Here is a 22,669-nt window from a genome sequence, read left to right as displayed (position 1 = left end):
GAAGCCCAAATATTTTTCATTTCAATGAAGCCTAATGTGGGAGCCCATGATTGGGTTAACAAATTGTAACAGACCCCAGCCACTTGCCTCCTTAAAGAAGAGCAAATGTGCTTAGTAACTGCCTTGCTTGCATAGTTGAGGTTTTAGATAGCACTCTGCTCCTTGCAAAGCAACAACCCAGACCCTTGGCTATAAGCGCTGGGCGTGCCTTCTGTTAGATAGTCTTCTATCCCCAAAGCAAGGAACTGGCTGGGCTAGTGGTCTGCTTTAACATATCTATAAGAATGTGTTTTGCTCCCCTCTTCCCATGACTTCCCTAAAGGTAAACTGTGGGCCCCCAAAGGAACGAGTCTTGGGCTGGAATGGTAAACAAGTTATAAAAAGCTGCAGACTCAGAGGTGAGGAGGCTGATTAGCCAATGACGGGTAAGACCCCCAGAGGGGGGCAACCTAAGACAGGCACAACCGCCTGCCTGAGTCCAAGAAAAATGTCAAGCAGCTTCTTCTCAGACGTTCAGCCCTGATAAGCTGTAAGGCTCGCTGATGTCAACACAAACATGACTTACCAAAAGATAAAGGGTCTTCTGACCTTGAGCCAGACTTTACAATATAGATCCCACCCTGTCTTCCCCTAAATTCCTGCATTCCATCACACAATTGTCAATGATTTCTCCTTTGATTGTACACAATAAATGTGAGGGCATTTGAGAGGCTCCGGACTCCCTCTCGCTGTCTTGACTTTTCCATAGAGTCTTGAGTAATTCATTCCGTTTCGGCGGGACTTCTGCTGGCCAGAACCCACAACTGGTGACGAACCCACAGCCCAATTTTTCTATTTTTTCTTTTGTTACTTGTGCTTTTGGTATCCTATCTAAGAAAACATTGCCAAATGCAAGGTCACAATGAATAACACTTACATTTCCTTCTAAGAGTTTTATAGTTTCAGCTCTCACATTTAGATCTTTGATCCCTCAAGAGTTCATTTTTGCATGGTGTGAGGTAAAGGTTCAGCTTCATTCATTTCCATATGCACATCCAGTTGTCCCAGCACCATTTATTGAAGTTTATTATTTCCCCCATTAATTGTCTTGCAATCCCTGTCAAAAATCAATTGACTATAAATGTATGAGTTTACTTCTCTGGATTCTCAATTATATTTCATTGATCTGTATGTCCATCATATGCCAGTACCACGAAGTCTTGATTACTCTAGCTTTGTAGTGAGTTTTGAAATCAGGAATTGTGACTCCTCCAACTTTGTTTTTTTCAAGAATGTTTTGGTATTCTGTGTTCCTTGAATTGCCATATGAATTTAGAATCAGCTTGCCCATCTTTTTCAAAAAAGCCCACAGGGATTTTGAAAGGAATTTTATTTAATCTGTAGATTAATTTGGAGAGTATTGCCATCCTGACAATATTAAGTCTAATCAATGAACATGGGATGTCTTTCCATTTATTTGGGTCTTTAATTTCTTTCAACAATATATTATGACTTTTAGTCATAATTTAGTCATTTTACCTCCTCAGTAACATTTATTCTTAATTGTTTTTTTTTCCTTTTGATGCTATTTTAAATGGAATCGTTAATTTCCTTTTCAGCTTGTTTAGTGCTGGTTTATAGAAATACAACTTATTTTTGCATTTTGTAACTTGTATCCTGCAACTTTGCTGAGTTCATTTATTAATTCTAATAGTTTGCCAACTCTTTAGGATTTTCTATATATAAGATAAAATCATCTGTATATGTAGTTTTACTTCTTTCTCCCCTTTTTTTCCCCAAATAAAAGATGTCTTTTATTTCTTTTTCTTTTCTAATTTACATAGCTAAATAAATACACAATGCTACATAAAAGCGGTGAGAGCTGACATCCTTTTCTTGTTCCTGATCACAGAGGAAAGCTTTCAGTCTTACCTGAAAATACACTTTATAAGGTTGAGGAAGTTGCTTTCTAGTCCTTGTTTGTTGGGTGTTTTTACTATAAGAGTTGGATATTATCAAATGCTTTTTCTGCATCCATTGAGATGATCATGTGTTTTTCCCCCTTCATTCTATCAATATGGTGTATTCCATTGACTGATTTTTCATATCCTACTGAACTATCCTTGCATTCCAAGGATAAATCTTTCTTGGTCATGGTGTATAATCTTTTAATATGCTGCTGGATTTGACTCGCTGGTAATTTGTTAAAATTTTTTCATCTATATTCATAAAGCATATTAGTCTGTAGTTTTCTCTTCTTGTAACATCTCTGTCTGGTTTTGGTGTCAGGATAATTCTGACCTTACAGAATGAGAAACAGGAAATGTTCTCTTCCATTTTTCTTTTCTCAGCACCCCTCAAATAGGCCTTCACCACCAGGGCAGAGAAAGTTTCACCACTTATCAAAGTAACTTAATTTTATCCCATCGCTTTGTGCAGTAGAAGGGTGGACAAACTGATCCTTCAGGAATTTGGATGGTAAACAGATTTCTCTCATTTCTCATTAGCAATTACAATACAGAGATTTTAAGAGTGTGTGTTTGTGTGTACATATGTGCCCATGTGCCTGTCAGACTGGCAAATTTGAGATTACTAATGCATTATCAAGGGTGGGTGGAATAACGGGCATTCCCCAATATGCTGGCAGTACAGATTGGTTCATCCTCTCTCCAACATAATTTAACAAGACTTACTTATTCACAAAATGCAGTGGCCACCTTTCCATGTCTGTGCCTAGAGATCCACATCAGTATTTTCACAGGCTGTAGAGGATTGGAAGCTACATAATTTATGTTTCCAATCTCTTGTGGTTATTTAATACCCACCCCATTTTTTTGCTATTATAAATAGTGGTTCAACTGAAAATCTTGGATTCCCCTCCCCTAAAATTTTCAGAAGTAATCAAGATCCTAAAGTTTGTGTGAATGGTTCTTATGCTGAGCATGGCCTTTTAAATAGAGAATTTATTGATTAAGAACACTTTGCCATTGCTACTTTGTTTTAGGTATTTTTGTCATGTTAATGCTTTGGAGAAAAAAAAAATCTTATTTTTCTTACTGGCAGAATTTTACTCTGGTACTTAGAGAAGAGAAATGTTTCGTAGTTTGAATCCTTTGAGAAACCACTCAGCACTGGAAATGAGACAGACACTACCATCTCACCTCTCACCTTTGCAAAACCCAACTGAGAAAAATAAATGGCCCTTAAGAGGCTGGGTAGATGGTACACTTCAGCGCTTCTCTTTTCTACATAAAGTGTTGAAACTTGAAGTGCATTTCAGAGGCAAAGTAGGGAGAAGGAAGGGGGTGAGAGGTGTAAGGCAGGAGAATGGAATGTCTACAAGGAACTTGTAGGAAGTTTTGCTTGGTGGCTTCGAATAGAACCCTCTCCTCCGTGTCCTGTAAATAATCTTCAGTGGAATGTCCATTTTCCACTGACGTCTTATAAAATGAAGTGGGGAGGGTATAGCTCAGTGGTGGAGTCCATGCTTAGCATACCCGAGGTCCTGGGTTCAATCCCTAGTACCTCCATTAAACAAATAAATAAACCCAATTACTGCCCCAACAAAAAAATTTTTTTAAAGAAGAAGAAGAAGATAAGTGTTCAGGCATGCCCCAGAGCTGTAGGAGACAGGAATAAAGGCTCCCAGGAGCTATGCTGAGAAATGATTCATACTGCTTAGCACTTTTGGTTGATGATTCAGATACAAAGAATGTTTAAAATCTAATAAATGACTTAACAAAGGTCTGTGTAATACTAACTAAATTTTGAAACAATTTCTCCCAGAATTGAGATTGTTAATCTAGAAAGCTACGTGCCAAGCCAATATGCAACTACTCTAGCACCTTCTTTTCCTTCTGCAGCATTTAATCATGTTCGTCCTCTGGAATGGGAGGGGTTATAAGGAAAAATCTTGCAGTAGGCTCTGCCACTAACTGTATGGACTCGGGCATGTCATTTTTCTCTCAGATGCGTAAGACTAGATGATTTCCAAGGTCCCTTCTAGTTCCAACATTCTGCTATTCCTTGATTAGCAGATTTGGCAGATAATGGATTTAGGGAGAATTAAGGGAAAAGGAGGAATGAGAGAAAGAATGGTCCACAGTGGAGTCCCTGATCCTCAGCATTACTGACATTTCAGGACAGATAATTCTTTGTTGTTCAGGCTCTCCTGTGCATTGCAGGATGTTGAGCAGCATCCTTGGTCTCTACCCACTAGATGCCAAAAAAATCCTCACTTGTGGCAATCAAGAACGTCTCCGGACAAAGGTCCCCTGGGAGACAAAAATCTTTCCTCTCTCCAGTTGAAAGCCAATGGGTACAGTCAGCCAAAGAATGATGCGAGGGTCCAGTCAGTTTGCCTCAGGTGTGGTCAGTGGTCCTCTGCACCAGCATCAACTGGAAACGCATTAAAGATACAGATTCTAGCTCTACCCCAGCACCACAGAATTAGACTCTCTAGAGGGAGTATGTGGAATCTGAATTATTAAGAAGCTCCTCAGATTACCCTATAGGGTAAGAATTCCACTCCAGGCCCTCCTAGCTCAAATCTGAAGAGAATGAGTCATCAAATACTATTCTGGTTGAATTCAGATCAGTTCAAAAGAAGGAAAAGGACTCCAAGTTCCTGATTCTGATTATTGAAACACTGAATTCAAAACAAACATTGACGTAGTAGTGCTCACCACATGCTTTACATTAGCTCAATGAATCCTTATAGCAACTTTATCAGGTGGATACCATCATCACTCCCTTTTTATAAATGAGGAAACTGAGGCACAGAGTTAAGTCACTTGGCCAAGAACATCCACCGAGTGCTAGGCATATCCAAGATCCAAACTCAGGCAGTATGGATCTAGAGCATGTGCACTTAACCAGTACACTCTGCTTCCCTTGAATGTGTTTGTCAGGACAGGACTTCCAGAATGGCAGAGCACTGATCCAACCAGGGAAAGAGACAGCCAAGAAGAGCCCTCCTGGGATCTAGTCAGCTCTGGGTTTGGGAAGGTCACGTGTATACGATAGGTTGCACCTACTCAGGAGCAATCAGGGCAGGGCTTGAAAGTGTCCCCAAGCCACACACAGAACCACCCACACAAGCCTCACTGGCACAAAGGGCTTAAATACAATCTCTGACCAACACTGGTTCACCAGTAATCCACTCTGACCCAGAAGCAACTTCTAGTTGCTAAAAACATCAAGCCTAAAAATACCGTACTCATCCCTGGCAGAAAACTGTGTGTATGCTGAAGGCTGTGCCCTCTGAGGAACGATCAGACAGGGAACCTCCAGGTGACTTCCCTAGCTGAATACGAGGCAAAAACATAAATTCCTTGAACTGTGCCACACACACACATCCAGTGGTAAAGGGGAAAATCTAAGTGGCTAAGCGGGTTGATGCGCATCCCTTGCTCAGTAAGTGCCTTATTCCTACCCAGGGCAACCCTAAATAGCCATCGTTAAAAGATAAGAACAAGAAGGGAAAATCTGAGCAGGGACATCAGAGGCTACACATTGTAGGGAAATAGACTTCGCAGAATTAGTTCAACAAAGTCGCTAAGAAATAGACAACAAAGCCAGCAACAACCACCACCTTCAGAGTAGGGGAATCAGTATCCAAGGCAGCTACAATGTATTATCTAAAATGCCCACCTTCAACAAAAAATTACAAGACATGCGAAAAACAGGAAGTGTGACTCATACACAGGAAAAAAAGTAGGTAATAGAAAATGTCTTTGACGGGGCCTGGATGGTGAAGACTTCGCAAAGACTTCATAGCAGCCATTAAAACTACGTACAGAGAATGAAAGGAAAGTATGCTTAAAGAATTAAAAGAAAGTATGATGAAAATGTCTCATCAAATATAGAATATCAATAAAGGGATACAAATTATTTTTAAAAATTCAAACAGAAATTCTGAAGTGAAAAATATAACATTTGAAATGAAAACGTCACTAAAGGGACTCAGTAATAGTAGGCTTGAGCTGGCATAAAAAAGAATCAGTGAACTCGAACATAGATAAAATAGAGCTCATGCAACCTGAGAAAAAAGAATGAAGAGAAAAGAACAGAGCCTCAGAGAAATTTGGGACACCATTAAGTACACCTCACATGCATAACAGGGATTGGATCACACTGGCACTGGCCATCCAACTCTGCTTGGATTAAATCAGGAGCCACTGCAACCACTGACCTTCAACATACCCTGAAAGGAGTTCAGGATGAAGGTCAGGAATGAGGCACTCTGTGCTCTGGGAGAACTGGCTGAACAGGAGTTCAGATAGATATTTTCAGAAAAAGATTTTATGACCCCAGTTCTTGTGTCTCCTCATATCTAGAAAAGCACTAGGATCATTAACGGTGACGTCTGCTCCTCGTGACTAGCAGCAGGCTCTGCCTGAACGTGTGCTTGGCTGCACGTCCCCCCTCACTGAAATCATATATAATACTGAGCTTTCCCCCTGCCTCCTTGGAACAGTTTCTCAGAGCTTTCTGGGATGCTGTCTCCCAGGCTATAGTCCTCATTTTGCCCCAGAATAAAACTTAACCCACAACTCTCATGTTGTGTGATTTTATTTCAGTTGACAACAGCAAACTCTTCCTTGATCAAATAGAGTAAAAAAGGATTTGATACCCCTGAAACTAACATAATACCGTACATCATAAAACAAATAAACAAACAAACAAAAGAATTGAGATGGCACAGAGAGAGGAATGCATTTTCATGGTGTTTCTGGGAATTGTAGCTTCAGAAGATAGTATTTGCAAACATCGTTGAACAATATGTGACTCTGAGATGCAGACGGAGCCATAAATCAGTCTTCAGGGGAGTGTCATTTTGGTTTCTATGGCACCAGAACTTATTGGCAATAAATCAACTTCTTTGCCATTATCACAGAACAAGTAAATGAAAGGGGAAAAAATGAAACAGATGGATTAAAACAGAAACAAGAGTCCTTACTTGCTTTAGTCAAAGGGTGGAACTGGGACAGGAAGGAAGGGAGAGGGCACAGCCATTCAAGGAATGACACAGCAAAGAACACCAAAATGGTGGAAGATTAAGCTCCCAGGAAGCCTTAAGGCTCAAGATGGCAAGAAATTTGACTTCTAGACCTTGAACTTCTTTATACACTCATTGCAATGTATTAGCATGCTAAATGGCACTCCCACAGGTCCTTGACAGTTCCAAGGCTGACCAAAAAAGGTCAAAAAGTGGGCGGTGGCCCAATTCCTGGGAGTCCCAGCCCCTTCCCCAAAAAGTAGTTGGAATAATCCTCCCACTTGTTAGCATATGAAGCTACCCAGCCTATAAACACTAACAACCCCACACCTCGTGGCCTCTCTCCCTTCTGAGTGAGATGGATCTCACTGTCTATGGTGTATATCTATTGAGCACTCAACCCCCTCACTTCACGGCCTTTCTTGCCTTCTGAAACAGCCTACACTCTGTCTATGGAGTATGTATCTCTCTAAATAAATCTACCTTTACTCAACTGTGGCTTGCTCTTGAATTCTTTCCTGCACAAACCAAGGACCCACATTTGTCGGGGCACGTCCTAGGGACTCAAACGAGACCTGGGATACAGCCCTCCTCTCGCCCCACATTTTCCTGTATCAGAACTACACTTGAGAGTACAAAAAGAGAAGAGGTTCATTATAAAAAAAAAAAAAAAAAAAAAGAAGAGGTTACTTTGCCATGCTTCTTGCAGTAGCTCAGTAAATATTTAATATAACTGTAAAGTAAGGAAATTTATTTTTTAGTAACTTTTTAAAACTATCACATCTATTTTCCACCCACTCAGAAACACAATTAATGGCTAAGTTTTGGTATGCTAACTAAATTCTTGCCAACTCTCTACTCTCCCTTGTTTATGGGGAAACTTTCAAAACGCTCAACTCTATTGTGAGAGCACAAAATTATGAAAAAGACGTTCTAAACTAGGAAATGTCACACATCTAATCCAACGGACTTTAATTTAAAATTGGTCCTTATGCATAAGACTGTAACACATCCCAGCTGACAAACTTGAGGTAATAATTAGACTTTGTGGAAAATAACTGCAGTTCAGGTATGTTGATTCTAATCATGACATGAGTTTAAATGGTTAATAATGCTATGTAGAAGGTAAACAGGCTTTAAAAATTCTATGGAGTTTAAATAAGCAAGATAGCATGATGACATTAAAAAATGCTAGTCAACCTACGTGTTTGGTTCTGACTCTAAATTTGATCCTTTGGTCACATCTTATACTCACGAGGACTGTTGATTGTGCACTATGCAGTCACCTTTTAAAAGGAAAAGAACTATATTTTCAAATGGTGAACTCTCTCTGCTCATAACTAAACTGAACAAGAATGCTTTGGTTTATCAGTCATTTGACCGGCTAAGCTAAAAGCCTATGAGTTGTCTGAAAGACATCATCAGGACAGTTGTTGAAACTGGAATGCAAAACAGTACATTAAATAATATTGTAACTATGTTAAATCTGCTGAATTTGCTAACAGTGTGCTATGGTGATATAAAAGAAAACCCTTGTTTTGAGGAAACAAATACTTAAGTACTTTGGGGTAAAGGACATAATACATGCAATTATTATTTTTTTTTTAATGTTTTAAAATCATACCAAACATTTGTATGTTTATTTCTTCCTCTACTAAGTTGCCAAGTGCGATGTTCCCACAAAAGGAAAATCAGCCCCAGTGGCAGAGCAATCAGCACAACTTCTAGGGTAAGTCGTAGAGAAACAATGAAACCTTTCAATTTTCCATCAAACAAAGCAGGGAAAATTTAAACCTGTAATTTAAATTTAATCTCAACACATTAAAAAAAAAAGCCAAAGCTTTTCCAAGCAGTTTAAAGTATAAGCTAGTGTTTTAACCCAAACATTTAAAAAGAAAAAAAAAATTCAAAGGCACAATTGAATAGCACCAAGTAACATTCCATATAGTACTCAGAATCACAAGCAGTTCTGGGCGATGTGAAGTAGAAGTAAAAGGACTCCAGGATTTAGAAACATCAATTTCCTGTAAGAACCAGTGGAGTACTGTGGCTATGTTGTGCTTCTGTGACACAAACTATAAAATAAAGGTTCCACCAAACACAGAGAGCAAGGCTAATTGACGTCTGACTCTGCATACATATATCTGGCTCAATTATAAGTTGGAAGTTTGACTTTAAAACCTTTGAACAAAGGAATCATGCAACAGCCAAATCAGTGCAGTGAAAAAGGACAGCTTACCTTCTAATTTGAAAGTACATAAACAGTGTTAAGTCACAGTTTCCATCAGAGGCTTAAAAATATAACATTTGATTCATTTCATATAAGTCCTAACAGGTAAAACGTATTTACTGTGATGTTAAATTACTTTAAAAACAACACTGAGTAGCTCTAGCCAACAGGCAACTTTGCTTAATTTCTCTCTCTTCAAACCACTGTGGACACGTCCACCTAGGGTCAGGCTGGTAACTCTCACATGGTGACACCAAACTGCAGCATTTCTAAGGCATTCCACAAACAAGCTAATCTACAAACCAACTTTATAAGGCATGTCTGAGCTTTACTTGGCATTTAAAGAGACATACTTGGGCTACTAACCTGCTGAGGGTTGTAAGCCGAAGGACACTATAATTTATCACTGTTTATTTTCCAACCGTGGCAGTCAGGTAGGACAACCTGCCTCCCTACAAGCTACTTTTAAACGACTGCTCCAGTGCAGACCCAACTACACCTACTCATTCTACGACCTGTCTTGGACCCACACGCATGCCGAATCACCTCCCAGTCTCTCACCCTCCTTGTCAAAGAAGAAAGAGCCACAAAACCTGCTCCCATCCTCTGAACAGGAAACACACAATAAAGTTTATCTTTCATAGATCAAGACCAAAACAGTCTTTGTTTGGGTGTGTGAACACATGTGGGCCCACGAAAACACACCTACTCACCTAAGCTCGCTTCGCTGCACCTTTAAAGTAAGATACAAAGATCAACATACATATGCATTTTTTCCTCAGTCTGTGGAAAAGGGAAACACATCCTTTTCTGTGTGGAGGGTTGCCCAAAGGACCCACATCCTGATGATAGTTCTGATATGCAAGCGGACACAACACAGCTGGCCTCCAGTGATCATAACTCCGAGGGACAAGTTTAAGGCCTGGTTCTGAGAGTTTCCTGTCCAGTCCTCTCTAACGCTCTGCGTTTTTCAAGTTCCAATAAGACTTCTCTGCATTGCCTAGCAGAGCACTTAAATGAACCCTTTCTGCAGAGCAGCGCAGCCGGCACAGTGGCCACAAACGCCAGTCACGAGAATGATGATGATGTCTCTTGCGTGGTGAGATTGGAGGATACAGCTTACGACACGCTGAGGCAGGTGGCCTGGAGCGTCAGGAATTAGTTCCTCATCACTGTTATCAGCAAGCCGAAGTAGGGTGGGGTCGGGTGGGGGACAGCAGGGGAAGACCGTGGCATACGAATTCTTGGCACTGGGTACCATAGCTCCGGAAGGGCAGCAGACCCAGGCGCTTGGCCTTATTCTTCCTCCTCCAACCAGGTCTTGCTTAGTGGCCCTCTTCGTATCCCCCTGGCCCCGACCCCTTCCGTGCCTGCCCCGGGGAGGCTCCCACCCTCGCCCAGGGGCAGGTGCGGGGAGCCAGGCTGCGTACCCGGTTCTCCGGCTCCGCAGGCAACTTGGTCTGGAACTGGCAGCGGGTGCCACTGCTGTAGTCTCGCTGAATGAAGACCTTCCCGGACACCGGTGCTTGCTGCTGCCTCATGGCAAGGACAAGACGGGTCAAAACAGTCTCCTCTGCCCTCCAGCTGCTATCGCACCGCCCTACATGCAATTATTTTTAAAAGATTCAGAAGAAAATCATTTGTCCGAATGATGTCAGAAGAATGAGAGAGAGAAAACTGGTAAAGCAAATGTGGCAGCTCTTGGTAGTTGAACCAATACCAGGAACTGCCTACCTCCACACTCCGTATATATGAGAAAAATCCAAGTTCATTAGCTAGTTTACACTTTGCAGCTGAAAGTGTGCTTTATTGCTAACTCAGCTGATTCCAATTCACCTTCTACGTGTACAGAATCACACTATAAAGCTGACATTCTAAAAAGAGAAATGTTATTTGCAGTTTCAGTAACTTACAAAGTCTAGTCACTTAACCACATCATTTAACTATTGGGGCTAAAGTATAGTTACTTATAAGATGCAAACATCAAAATGACATTTGTGATGAGTGCCTTGGAAAATACAAAGTGCTATATAAGTAGTTTTTTAAACTGTATTTTTTCCTCTTTTATAGTTATGTTTAAAACGTTGGCAAGAGTTAAAACTTATAGAAACACATTTTTCACACAGCAGTTCTTTTTTTTTCATTGTTTGCTTTTAAGGAAATCCCACTGAATCAGATTTTAAACCATTTTCTGTGCACCTAGGCAGAAGGTAACAGAATATTGTCTATAACTCAGAGGTCTTTCTAGGCTAGTACCTATTTCTGGCTCCTTTTAGGAGACATAGTCATAATAAAAAAATTATTGCGAGACACGGTGCAAAGTGATTTACATACATTGTATAAGTCTCACAAAAACTCAGTGATTTTAATGCCATTATTATTTCATCATAAGTAAAATGGAGAAAACAATAGCATTTTCTAACAGGGCTGCTGAAAGCATTAAAAGAGACTATATAGACAGCATTTAGCACAGTTTCTGGCAAAAAGTGCTAAATACATATTTACCATTTGTTTGTACCCTCATTTATATAACATAACATAGACAGAAAAAAGCAAGCGTAAGAAACAGGATTTTCAACTCAGGTCTGACTCCTCAAGTTTCTGCCACCTTCTTTTTTTATTTTTAATTATCCCCCCATACAGGAGGAGGAAATAGCAAATTCCCAAGACAGTGGCTTAACTTAAAGTCAGTAAACACATAATTTGATTTTGTCCTCGACCGTCCTCACTCCTCACCAACGCCTGACTAGGCGAGCTGCTCACTAAGTACTTGAACTAATGAAAGAGTAGGCTTCTAGCCTGGGTTAGCTAGCTCTTTCTGGATTAAGTGGAACTTTCATGTTTCTGAGCTGGTGTCCATGGCTGCAGTCCCTGAGAGGTTGTTCAAGTAACGTTTGGGGAAACGGACTCGCCTTCCCCTCCCCAAAACAAGTTACCGAGGGGCATCGCCCTCGGAAGCACTAGGGCTTCAAAGGTCCCAACCTACACTCCCCAAGCCCTGCAATAAGCGCTACACGTCACTGCTCTGGCCATGACAACATTGCTTCCACCTGGCTGGTCCCGCCTCCCTCCCGGAAGGCGCACGCGCGCCGCGGGGTCCTGCGCGCGCAACCCTTCCCGGCGAACTACATCGCCCAGAATCCCAATCGACCGAACCATCTCCTGCTCGAGGTGGGGGAGAGGCGGAGGCGGAGCAGATTGCCCGGGGCGGGGCGTAGCCTTCCGAAATGTCCTGCTTATCTCCTCTTGGGAAGAGTTCGTTTTAAGAGAGATCCTGGGGTTCCTAGGTAAGATAGGACATATGTCCCGATTAGGTATAATAGTGCCCTCCGCACCCCTCGAGAGGTCACTCAGTGCCAAACGGCGGATGGTCTAGTCCAGCGGAGACACTCGTTGCCGGCCTGGGCGGAATCACCACGGGAGTGAAGGGCAGACAGCGCACGCATGCGCAGAGGCGCAGCATAGGGGCGGGAGCCGCTGAGCCCCTTCCCAATGTATGAGAAGGTGAGTAGGGGGTGGGATAGGGCGTTCCTGGAGTTGGGACTGACCGCTCCCCTGCAACGGCCGCATTTGGCACAGTCACCACCATCCCAATCAACTCTGAAAGCTGTTGACCCCAATTGTCCAGAAAACTGTGGAGTCCCCAGGAGCTCAGTTTTAGCGTTTATACATCAAAATCCTATTTTCAGTTAAACCACTTTAAGCATTTAATTGCCATTATCGATGTACAAGACTTTCTCCTCTACTATGCTGTGCGTTTTAAAAATAACAGCTACCATATTGGGAGGGATCACCTCTCATCTTGGCTTTACGGCATGCAGCAGACAGCTCCTTCGTAACAAGCTGTAGAGTTTACAGTATTTTGGACACTTGATTCTATTCGATTTAGTGTCAGACTAGGTACCTGCTTTGTCATGTTCTCTGATTGTCTCACGTAAGTCTTCTCATGACATGAGAAGAATCCCTGGGACGATAAGGACAGTGATACACTAACTAAAGAAACAGTGGTGCTGATGAAGTTTATAATCTGGCTGGGACTACAGACAATTAACGGAGAGGCTTATTGTGCCCTACCTAACCTTACCCATTTTGCTTACACCTTGCTATGTGACTTAGTTATGCTGCTTAACCTTCCGGACCTACATTTTCTCATAAAATGAGAAGACTGGATTAGATGATCTCTGAGAACTCGCCACCTCTAAAATTCTGTGGTTAATTAGTAAGGCGTAGAACCCAGATTATAACACAGTATGCGAATGCAAAACATCATTAACTTCCATTTCTATGCTAACATAGGTGAAACATAGCTATTAGAATTTTAGCAGTGTTAGTGGATAGAGGGATCCCCCAAATTGGAAAGCCCACCAAGTGGGTGGCCAATTCCCTCAAATGTGTGGGTCCTTGCCTGCCAAATGAGAAAGAATTCTCAGTAGATGCAGAGAGATAGAGTGAAGAAAGACCTGCTTTTATTGCTGAGAGAGAGAGAGAAGTAAAGAAAACACTCAAGTGGGGAGCCATCTGCCAGATAGCTGGTCCAGACAGCTCCAGTTCCTGAACGGGCTACAGGGTCTTTTATTGGAAGGCTTTGCCATTCTCATCTTCATTCCAGTGATGCCAGTCATCTATTACTGTCTGTTTCCTCCTGTGGAGCTCAGCTCTAAAACAGAAGCTTTGGTGGGAAAAAAAGAACAAAGAAAGAGATACTGGGTTATGTCCTTGGAATTAATGCAGCAGCTGTGGGACATAAATCCTCCTGTTGCCGGACTGTGTCCTTGGAATTAAGGAGCCAGCTGTGGGATAAGAGCAATGTCCTGCCTTTCATCAGTCTGGCACTTTCTTCCCCTTGTTGGAAGCCAGTCACAGTCAGTAAGACTATCTAATCTTCTCTCTCAGCAATATTAGAAAGAACTGCTCCTTACTATATGTATAATTTTGTCCTTATTGCTGAAAATATGAGTTTTGCTGATAGTACAACATTCTTCACCCTATATTTGTTTCATTTTATAGATCATTGCTAGGAAGAACTCTGGGTATAATGATGAACACAATGTATGTGATGATGGCTCAGATCTTAAGATCTCATCTGATAAATGCTTCACTGATTCCTAATCAAATGAAAATGGGTTCATATCTTGGTGTCATTAGAATTAGAATGATGTCAACTCATAAATCCAAAAAGAAGGTGAGAGAGTATTATAGGCTGCTGAATCTGGATGAAGGATGCTCTGCAGATGATGTCAGGGAATCTTTTCGTAAGCTTGCCAAGCGATACCATCCAGACGGTGGGTCTAGTACTGCTGATTCTGCAACATTTATAAGGATTGAAGAAGCTTATAGGAAGGTGCTTTCCCACGTGATAGAACAAACAAATGCCAGACAGAGTAAAGTTGAAGAAGCAGAAGAAGAAGAAGAAGAAAAATTCAAATATAAAACACCCCAACACCGGCATTATTTAAGTTTTGAAGGTATTGGTTTTGGGACTCCAAGTCAACGAGAGAAGCAGTATAGGCAATTTAGAGCAGACCGTGCAACTGAGCAAGTGATGGAATACCAAAAGCAGAAGCTACAAAGCCAGTATTTCACTGACAGTATAACTGTTAAAGATGTAAGACACAGTAGAGAACAAAAGATAACTCAAGCAATAGAGCGTTTAGTGGAGGATCTCATTCAGGAATCAATGGCAAAAGGAGACTTTGACAATCTCAGTGGGAAAGGAAAACCTCTAAAAAAATTTTCTGGCTGTTCATATATTGATCCCATGACTCACAACCTGAATAGAATATTGATAGATAATGGATATCAACCAGAGTGGATCCTAATGCAAAAGGAAATAAAGGATACTATTGATCAACTCAGAGAGGCAATTTTAGTGTCGAGGAAAAAACTTGGGAATCCAATGACACCAATTGAACAGAAACAGTGGAACCAAGTTTGTGAGCAGTTTCAAGAAAACATCAGAAAACTAAACAAGCGAATTAATGATTTTAATTTAATTGTTCCTCTCCTGACCAGGCAAAAAGTTCATTTCGATGCTCAGAAAGAAATTGCCAGAGCCCAGGAAATATATGAGACCCTTATGAAAACAAAAGAAGTCACAGATAAAAACCTGAATAACGTTGTTCAGGGAGAAGGGGAGAAAACACCTGGAGTTAAGACAGGTTTTTTTAACTGGATAAATGTGTGGAAACTTATTAAAATATGACCGTGTCAGTGTTCAAAGTACTGCCCCAAATCATTTTCCATAGTATTGACATTACATAGAGGCTGAGATTTATTTCTGTAACACAAGAGTTTGAGAACTGTGTGTCTCTGTACTTTTCACAAAACTAATCAGATCGCCAATTGATGAACGAGAAAGCTTTAAGAAACTGAGTTAGAAAAATGTTCAACCAGCTTTGCTCTGAGAATATGGCAAGACAAGAGAATTACTTTTAAAGAAACAATTTAACCCATTTCAGAATTTAAATATCAGTCATCAGGTGAAAGGAGTTAGGTCAGGGACGCAGGCTGGAGATCGTAAAGGGTATTCCAAAGTCTTAGTGCAGTTTTAAGCTCTAATAACTTAAAAATAGTTTCTGTTTGCCATCTTCAAACAAGGTACTTCAACAACAACAACAAATGTATTATAAGAAGTCCCAAAGCATGGAATGTAGGCAAGTAAACCTCCACATGATGTATGTTTGTTTGCAAGTTTGTTGAATTTGTACACCTGAGGTTATTAAAGCTCAAAACTTTTAAATCTTTTGGGACATTCTCTGTATGGTTAGAAATATTAAGATCAGAAAATTAGCCTAATGGAGATAGTGCATTCTTCTTCTTCTTCTTCTTCTTCTTCTTCTTCTTCTTCTTCTTCTTCTTCTTCTTCTTCTTCTTCTTCTTCTTCTTCTCCTTCTCCTTCTCCTTCTCCTTCTCCTCCTCCTCCTCCTCCTCCTCCTCCTCCTCCTCCTCCTCCTCCTCCTCCTCCTTCTCCTTCTCCTTCTTCTTTTTTTTTGATAAAGGGCTTCTCTGTGGGTACTGACTGAATAAGAAAAACATCAAATATCTGGGCTGTATTTTTAACTCCCTAGCTTCTTGATCCATTGGCTGCATAAATCCATCAGCCAAGCCAGCTGATTTAGCCATTCTAGAAATCGACTCCAGTGTCCACTTTTAAAGAATTTGAGTGTATTTTCTGACTTTTTGATGGTGAAAAAAAATCCTTGGGCTCAGTGGAAACAAGGTTTCACTTTTGCCTTCATCCTAATCAGAGGTTGAAATGTTAGGTTTACATAGACCTACATGAAGCCTCTCTTTTTCCTGTATCAGACTCCCCAGAGGCTTTTTCAGCAACATGGAAATCTCAACTTATTTTCTTAGGAACCCTTTAATAAACAAAGACAAGATGTTGGGTTTGTTTTTTTTAATATGTTGGAATTTTGTCTCTCTTGCACCTTTGGCAAATGACAAGAGATTGACATCCACTTACAGAAGTGGATGAGAGATTGTGTCCCATCCACTTTCGGAAAACCTGACTCTTCGGTCTGTGTAATTGCCTTATTCACAGAATTGGGCACCTAGAAGGATATGGAGAGTTGTCAAAATGAGCAGGTCTGTTTCCTTAATTTAATTCAGAGAGCTGTGTTTTGGATGTGGCTCAGAAGCATGGCCACTTTGATTTTGGAAGAACAAGTTATTTTGTACAGTGTATGATAGGTAAAACTTCATCGTCAAAAGAAACTTTTCAGGCATTTCTACTTAGATGATGGGACATTAATTGGTTTATTTTTTTTTCTTTGAAGATGTGACATTTATGCCATTAATTGGTTTAATATGTGATTTTTTGATTATTGTATTGAATGAGGTATTAGCTTCTGCAATGAATATATTACTCTAAATAAAATTGTGAGCAGTGTAGAATAATAGCTTTTATAACAAGAGCTGTAGTTCCAAAACATTTTAGAAGGCTATCATTCTGTGAATCTTGTTAAACGTTGGAATTAAATACATGATGCCTAATTACACTACAGCAACATATATAAAAGAAACCATTTTCAATATTACATAATGAGAAAGTAAAGTTACCAGAAAAGTCTAGTAACTCCTTAATTTCAACACAGCATACTGTGTGTTTGTAAATGTTGTCTATCTTAATAAATTTAATTAATAAAATTAATTTTAGTGATTATTCAATGGTCCATTGTATAAACAACTAATAATAATTTTTAAAAAGCACATTTTTGATTGGCCACCAACACAAATTCTTTTTATCTTTTTTATTTTAATTTTTTTTGTTTTTTTATCTCTTTGATTGATGATGTCAAAACTGACTGAGACATGGGTTATAGTTAAAAAGGCAAATTCGCTTATGTAAAACAGAGTCACTTATTTAAGTAACTTAACTCCCAAGCAAGAAAAAAAGGGATTTGGACCAGTTCATTGGAGTTTATGGGATTGGAATCTGACACCTCTGTTTTGATGCCACATTGACTTTTTCTGTTGGTTTTTTACCTTCTAACTTTGTCAGCTTTTCAGGTATAGTAGTAATTTATTGAGATACCTGAACTCATTCATAGGTACAATCAAACACTGCCTGGTTCCCAGCCTTTCATGGCTCTTTTCTTCAAACTGTAGGACCAGAACCCTGGCCCAACACCCTGAGGATAGAGCTCAGATGATGTCTAGGAGCTCCGAACCATGTGAAGTGTGGGTCACCCTTGTTCTGTGTGCTCAAGGCTTGGTGTTGGTCAGTACAATAGTTTTAAGTTCCTTTAAAGAACAACTGCATTACTATTCATTTTCTTCACTGTATCCCTAGAATATAGCCCTGCTCTCGGGGGTACCCCTCCCAGAGATGGGAGTCCCCTTAACCTTGTCTCTATGGCTAGGGTTATACTTCCCTCCTACCAACTGCCTGGGTCACCATCCCTGGGCTTCAGCCACCTTCTGGGACATTTCTGATACCTCTTAGGCACGACTCGTGCGGATCTGCCTGTTCCTAGAAGTACTGCCTTTCCTTCTCAACAAAGTGCTGTTCATTCAGCATGCATTTACTGAAGTCCTATAAGGGGATCCACCATTCCCAGCATCTGGACCATCAGAAATCAGTAAAAGGACCCCTCAACCCCAAATGTAACCCTCAGATGCTTTGCTTGGTGTTCCTGCTGCCCTCACTGCCCCAGCTCCAGGAGGGGGACACTGCGCTTCCTCTCCTTCTCTGGCCTAAGGGCAGACTCACAAATATTGTCATGGTACCTCTTGCCTGGCTGAGGCCTGACTGGAACATCCAAATACAGCTTTCTTCAAGGCTCAGGGACGGCAGAAGGGAAGGGAGGACAGCCCCTAGGATGGGATAATCCAGCTGTGACCCTCTCTAGTTTGCCTCTGAGTCCAGTCCCCAGCCTGCAGTGGAGTGAAGGAGCCCACCCTTCTCCCACCTCTGGCAGAGCCTTCAAACACCCTAAGCATGCCTCCACTGCCCCAAATCTAGCCTAGGAAAGTAAGGTCTAGGGATTTTCTTTCTTGCCAAGACTGATTTCAAAGGTCTGGCTTCCTGTTCAAGGACCCACATCTTCCCCAGATGATTGATATATGCCACTGTCTCCCAGCCGCACTAATTGATAGACCCTACCTGAAGGTCTCAACAGGACACATACATCCGAATACACCCCAGGGAGCTTAATGTGGTTACAAGAGGAGACCTACTCACAGTTGTGTGTGTGTGTGTGTGTGTGTGTGTGTTTGTTGGGGGAGGGGTCTTTCCTGGTACACTGTGAGGACCTTCCAGTGAGGAGCATATGATCCAGCGGCAACTTGGCTTTGGCATTTATAGTTGGACCTCTATGCCCTCTGTGAGGGACCCTGATTCTGTGGCATCGTCCTCTCAACTTTTCCATTCAGCCGCAGTTTTCATCATCATTTTCCCATTGAGCCCCAAGAGTCTCAGTGAGCTTTGCTTAAGTGATATAGTGGACAGTTCTACTTTTGGCTTCCCATCATCTTCCAAATTGTCCACCCATATTGATGATGGCATGTGTCGTTCATCTGGGGAAGATGTGGTTCCTAGCACAGGAAGTCAGGCCTTTGAAGTTGGTCCTGGCAGAAGAGAAAATCCTAATTTTCTTAAATATGCTCAGAAATAGGTGTGTGATCTAGGCTGTGCCAACAAGGCTTGTCCTTGGGAGACATGGGTTCAGAATGAGGCACGGGAGAAAATTCATTGGCTCTTTTTGGAAGTTCCACTTGGCTGGTGCAAGGAGGCAGTAGCTGCCAGGTGGAGCTCCTGGCACAGAAGTGGCATCAGTGTCGGTGGCAGTCAAGTTCCTGGCTTGTAGTGTGTGGTGGTGGCCACAGCCATTTTGGTGTTTTTCTCACCAGGCCAGTTCTTCAGTGTGGTTTTAGGTATGTTTCTGGAAACAACCTTGAACCACTTTCTCCATGCACTGCAAAGTTCCAAGTGTCCTAGTATGAATCCCTTTCCTGCTTAATCCAGTTGGAGTGGGGACTGCCGTTTGCAACAAAGAAATGTGACCGAAACAGATGAGATTATGGGAACCTCATGGCTTTGGGACAAACAGGGACTATACACTGGATTGTAGGGCATGGGGCATCAGATCTGCCACTTTGTAGATGTGTGATCTTCGGCAAAGTACCAAACCTCACTGACCTCTAGGTTTCTCAGATCAATTATTGTGATGATTCAATAAGCTGTCACATGTAAAGAATCCAACATGGTTGCTGACACATGAAGAGCACTCCATCCTAAGTATTAAATTATGTCCTCTGTTGTACTAATACAACAAGAAGAACAGAAGTTCTTATTGTTTAAGACTTGTTGAAAAAAAAAATGTTCCATAGTTCTTCTCTGGGGGCAGTATTGATTTTGAAGCTAATCTTGCCAGTTTCAGTCAATTTCCTGAGTTGACTGAAACTGTTCTCTGTCACGCTTTCAGCTAGCTGCAGGCTTTAAATGAAAATACAGAAGGCAGTCACAAAAGACCACATATTGTGTGATTCCATTTATATGAAAAGTCTAGAATAGGCCAATCTATACAGACAGAAAGTAGATCAATGGTTGCCTAAGGCTGGAGAGTTTGGGAGGAAATGGAGAGTGACTGCTAATGGTTATGGATTTTCTTTTGAGGGTGAGAAAAATGTTCTTAAACTGATTGTGGTATGTGGGGAGGGTATAGCTCAGTGGTAGAGGGTCTGATTAGCATGCACAAGGTCCTGGGTTCAGTCCCTGGTACCTCCATTAAAAACAAACAAACAAACAAACAAACAAACAAACAAACCTAATTACCCCCCTAAAAATAAAATAAAATAAATAAAATTGATTGTGATAGTGGTTGCACAACTCTGTGAACATACTCAGAATCATGAAATTGTGCCTTTTAAGTGAATGAATTTTATGACATGTCAAAGCTTTTATTAAAAAAAGAAAACAGTAAAGGATGATGTCAAGGGGTTCTGAGTTTGCTAGGTTGCTTGCTACTTTTCTACAGGCAAGACATGTCATCAGAAGCACAAGAAATAAGAAAACTATTTTAAACTGTGTTAAGCATAAAAATGACTGCCAATATTTTAGGAATTTCATTTTAGATGCTTTTACAGCCACAGCAAAAGTTGATTATTACTTACCAATTTCTGCCAAGACCCCACAAAACTTTGTTAGTGTTCCCAGGCCTTTGCTATGGGTTTTTTTTTAATGTATTGCATTTTTATTTATGTATGTATTTATTTTTTAGTGGGGAGGTAATTAGGTTTACTTATTTATTTATTTTTTAGAGGAAGTACTGGGGATTGAACCCAGGACTTTGTGTATGCTAAAGTACTCTACCACTTGAGCTATACCCACCCCTCTGCCCTGGTGTCTTTCTTACAACGAATAGCTTCTCTTACTAAACTGAGTGGTGGCCTTCCATAAACAAGAATCCACAAAGTAGAGAAAAACTAGATAAAAGCAAATGCATGTTTTGTGAAAATAAGTGAGAGAGAATGGTGTTTAATTATACAGATAAAACTTTTTATTCCTACAACTAATCAAGCAGTAGTTAGGATGTCAATTCCCACTGCTTCCCATTGTACATCATGTTGTCCACAGCCTGTGGGGAAGCAAAGAGCCCACCTGCCCTTTTTCTTCTAACACCAAGAAAAAGTGTCCTGAGAAGTCATGACTGTGTGGCCTTCTGGACATGAGCTGGCGAAGGCTGGAAGAGCGTCTGTATGTGCCTCTGGGTCCCACCCTTATGAACTTGAGTATCTTGAGAGTTTTGGGAGATGCCTGTTCTAAATGCATCGCTCATGGAGCCTGCCTGCCGACAGCCTTACAGGGGCCAAAGTCATTGGCCTGAGGACAGCGAGTACGTCAACTGGATGATAAAGTCTTACACAGTACAACAAGGTAAGATTCTTTATTTTGGAAAAAGAAAATCTATTTTGAAAATTCACATGTATATAGTAAAAAATCCAATCAATGAAAAAGGATGGGCAATAAATAAAGTAGTTCTTCTTTACCCCAGACTCCGCGAGATCCAGACCTCCTGAGCCTACTCCCCATATCTAATCACTATCAACAGTTTCTTGCTTATCTGTATTAGTTCTCTATTGCTGCTGTAACAAATGGCTACAAACTTAATGGCTTAAACAACACAAATTTATAATCTTACAGTTCTAGAAGTCCAAAGTGGATCTCCCTGAGCTAAAATCAAGGTTCTGGCAGGGCTTCATTCCTCCTCGAGGTTCTAGGGAAGAATCCAATTCCTTGCCTTTTCCAGCTTCTAGACGTCTGCCTGGATCTTTGACTTGTGGCCCTTTTTTGTCTTCAAGACCAGCAATAGCAGGTGGAGTCCTTTGCATGCCACATCACTCTGACTCTCCTGCCTCCCTTTTCCACTTTTAAGGACCCTTGTGGTTACAAGGCCCACCCAGATCACCCAGCATAATCTCCTGATTTTAAGGTCGGTTGATTAGCAACCTAAATTCCAACTGCAACCTCAAGTTCCCTTTGCTATGCAACATGACACATTCACAGATTCTGGGGGTCAGGACATGTTTGGGGGGCCATTATCCTGCGACCACAATATCTATCCAAAAATTTTTGTACACTCACAGTGTGTTCAAGTTGACTCTTGAACAACATGAGTTTGAACGGCGAGGGTCCACTTATATGTGGATTTTTTTCCAATAAACGAACTACAGTGCTACATGACCCACAGTGGGGTGAATCTGCAGATGGGGAACCATGGACCCAGAGGACCCACTGTAAAGTTATATACAGATTTCCAACTACACGGATGGCTAGTGCCCCTAACTTCTGCATGAGTCAACTGTACATGATTTATACACACACGCTGGCTCCATCTCTCAAAACACACAAATGTGAGCACACTATAGATACTCTTCTTGTCTTTTATTTGACTTGTCTGTTAATATATCTTCAAAATCTTTCCAAATCAACACATATAGCTCTACCTTATTATCTG

General features: G+C 41.1%; 1 protein-coding gene across 2 annotated transcripts; it reads left to right on the top strand.

Annotated features, from left to right (window-relative positions):
* Positions 1–12,391: 12,391 nt before the first annotated feature.
* DNAJC28 (DnaJ heat shock protein family (Hsp40) member C28) lies at positions 12,392–15,948 on the top strand. Of its 2 annotated transcripts, none has more exons than XM_006216024.4 (2): positions 12,392–12,713; positions 14,217–15,948. In XM_006216024.4, the coding sequence occupies exons 1-2, from the start codon at positions 12,706–12,708 to the stop codon at positions 15,409–15,411; spliced, it is 1,203 nt and encodes a 400-aa protein (XP_006216086.3). In that variant the 5' UTR covers positions 12,392–12,705; the 3' UTR covers positions 15,412–15,948. The 2 variants fall into 2 exon arrangements, with proteins under 2 accessions (XP_006216086.3, XP_072831945.1); XM_072975844.1 differs by having other exon boundaries at positions 12,420–12,496.
* Positions 15,949–22,669: the final 6,721 nt, after the last annotated feature.

Source organism: Vicugna pacos, chromosome 1 (assembly GCF_048564905.1).
Source record: "Vicugna pacos chromosome 1, VicPac4, whole genome shotgun sequence".
Classification (NCBI taxonomy): Eukaryota; Metazoa; Chordata; class Mammalia; order Artiodactyla; family Camelidae; genus Vicugna; species Vicugna pacos.
Note: the sequence above shows the minus strand (reverse complement) of the source record. Positions and strands in the feature narration are given on the sequence as shown.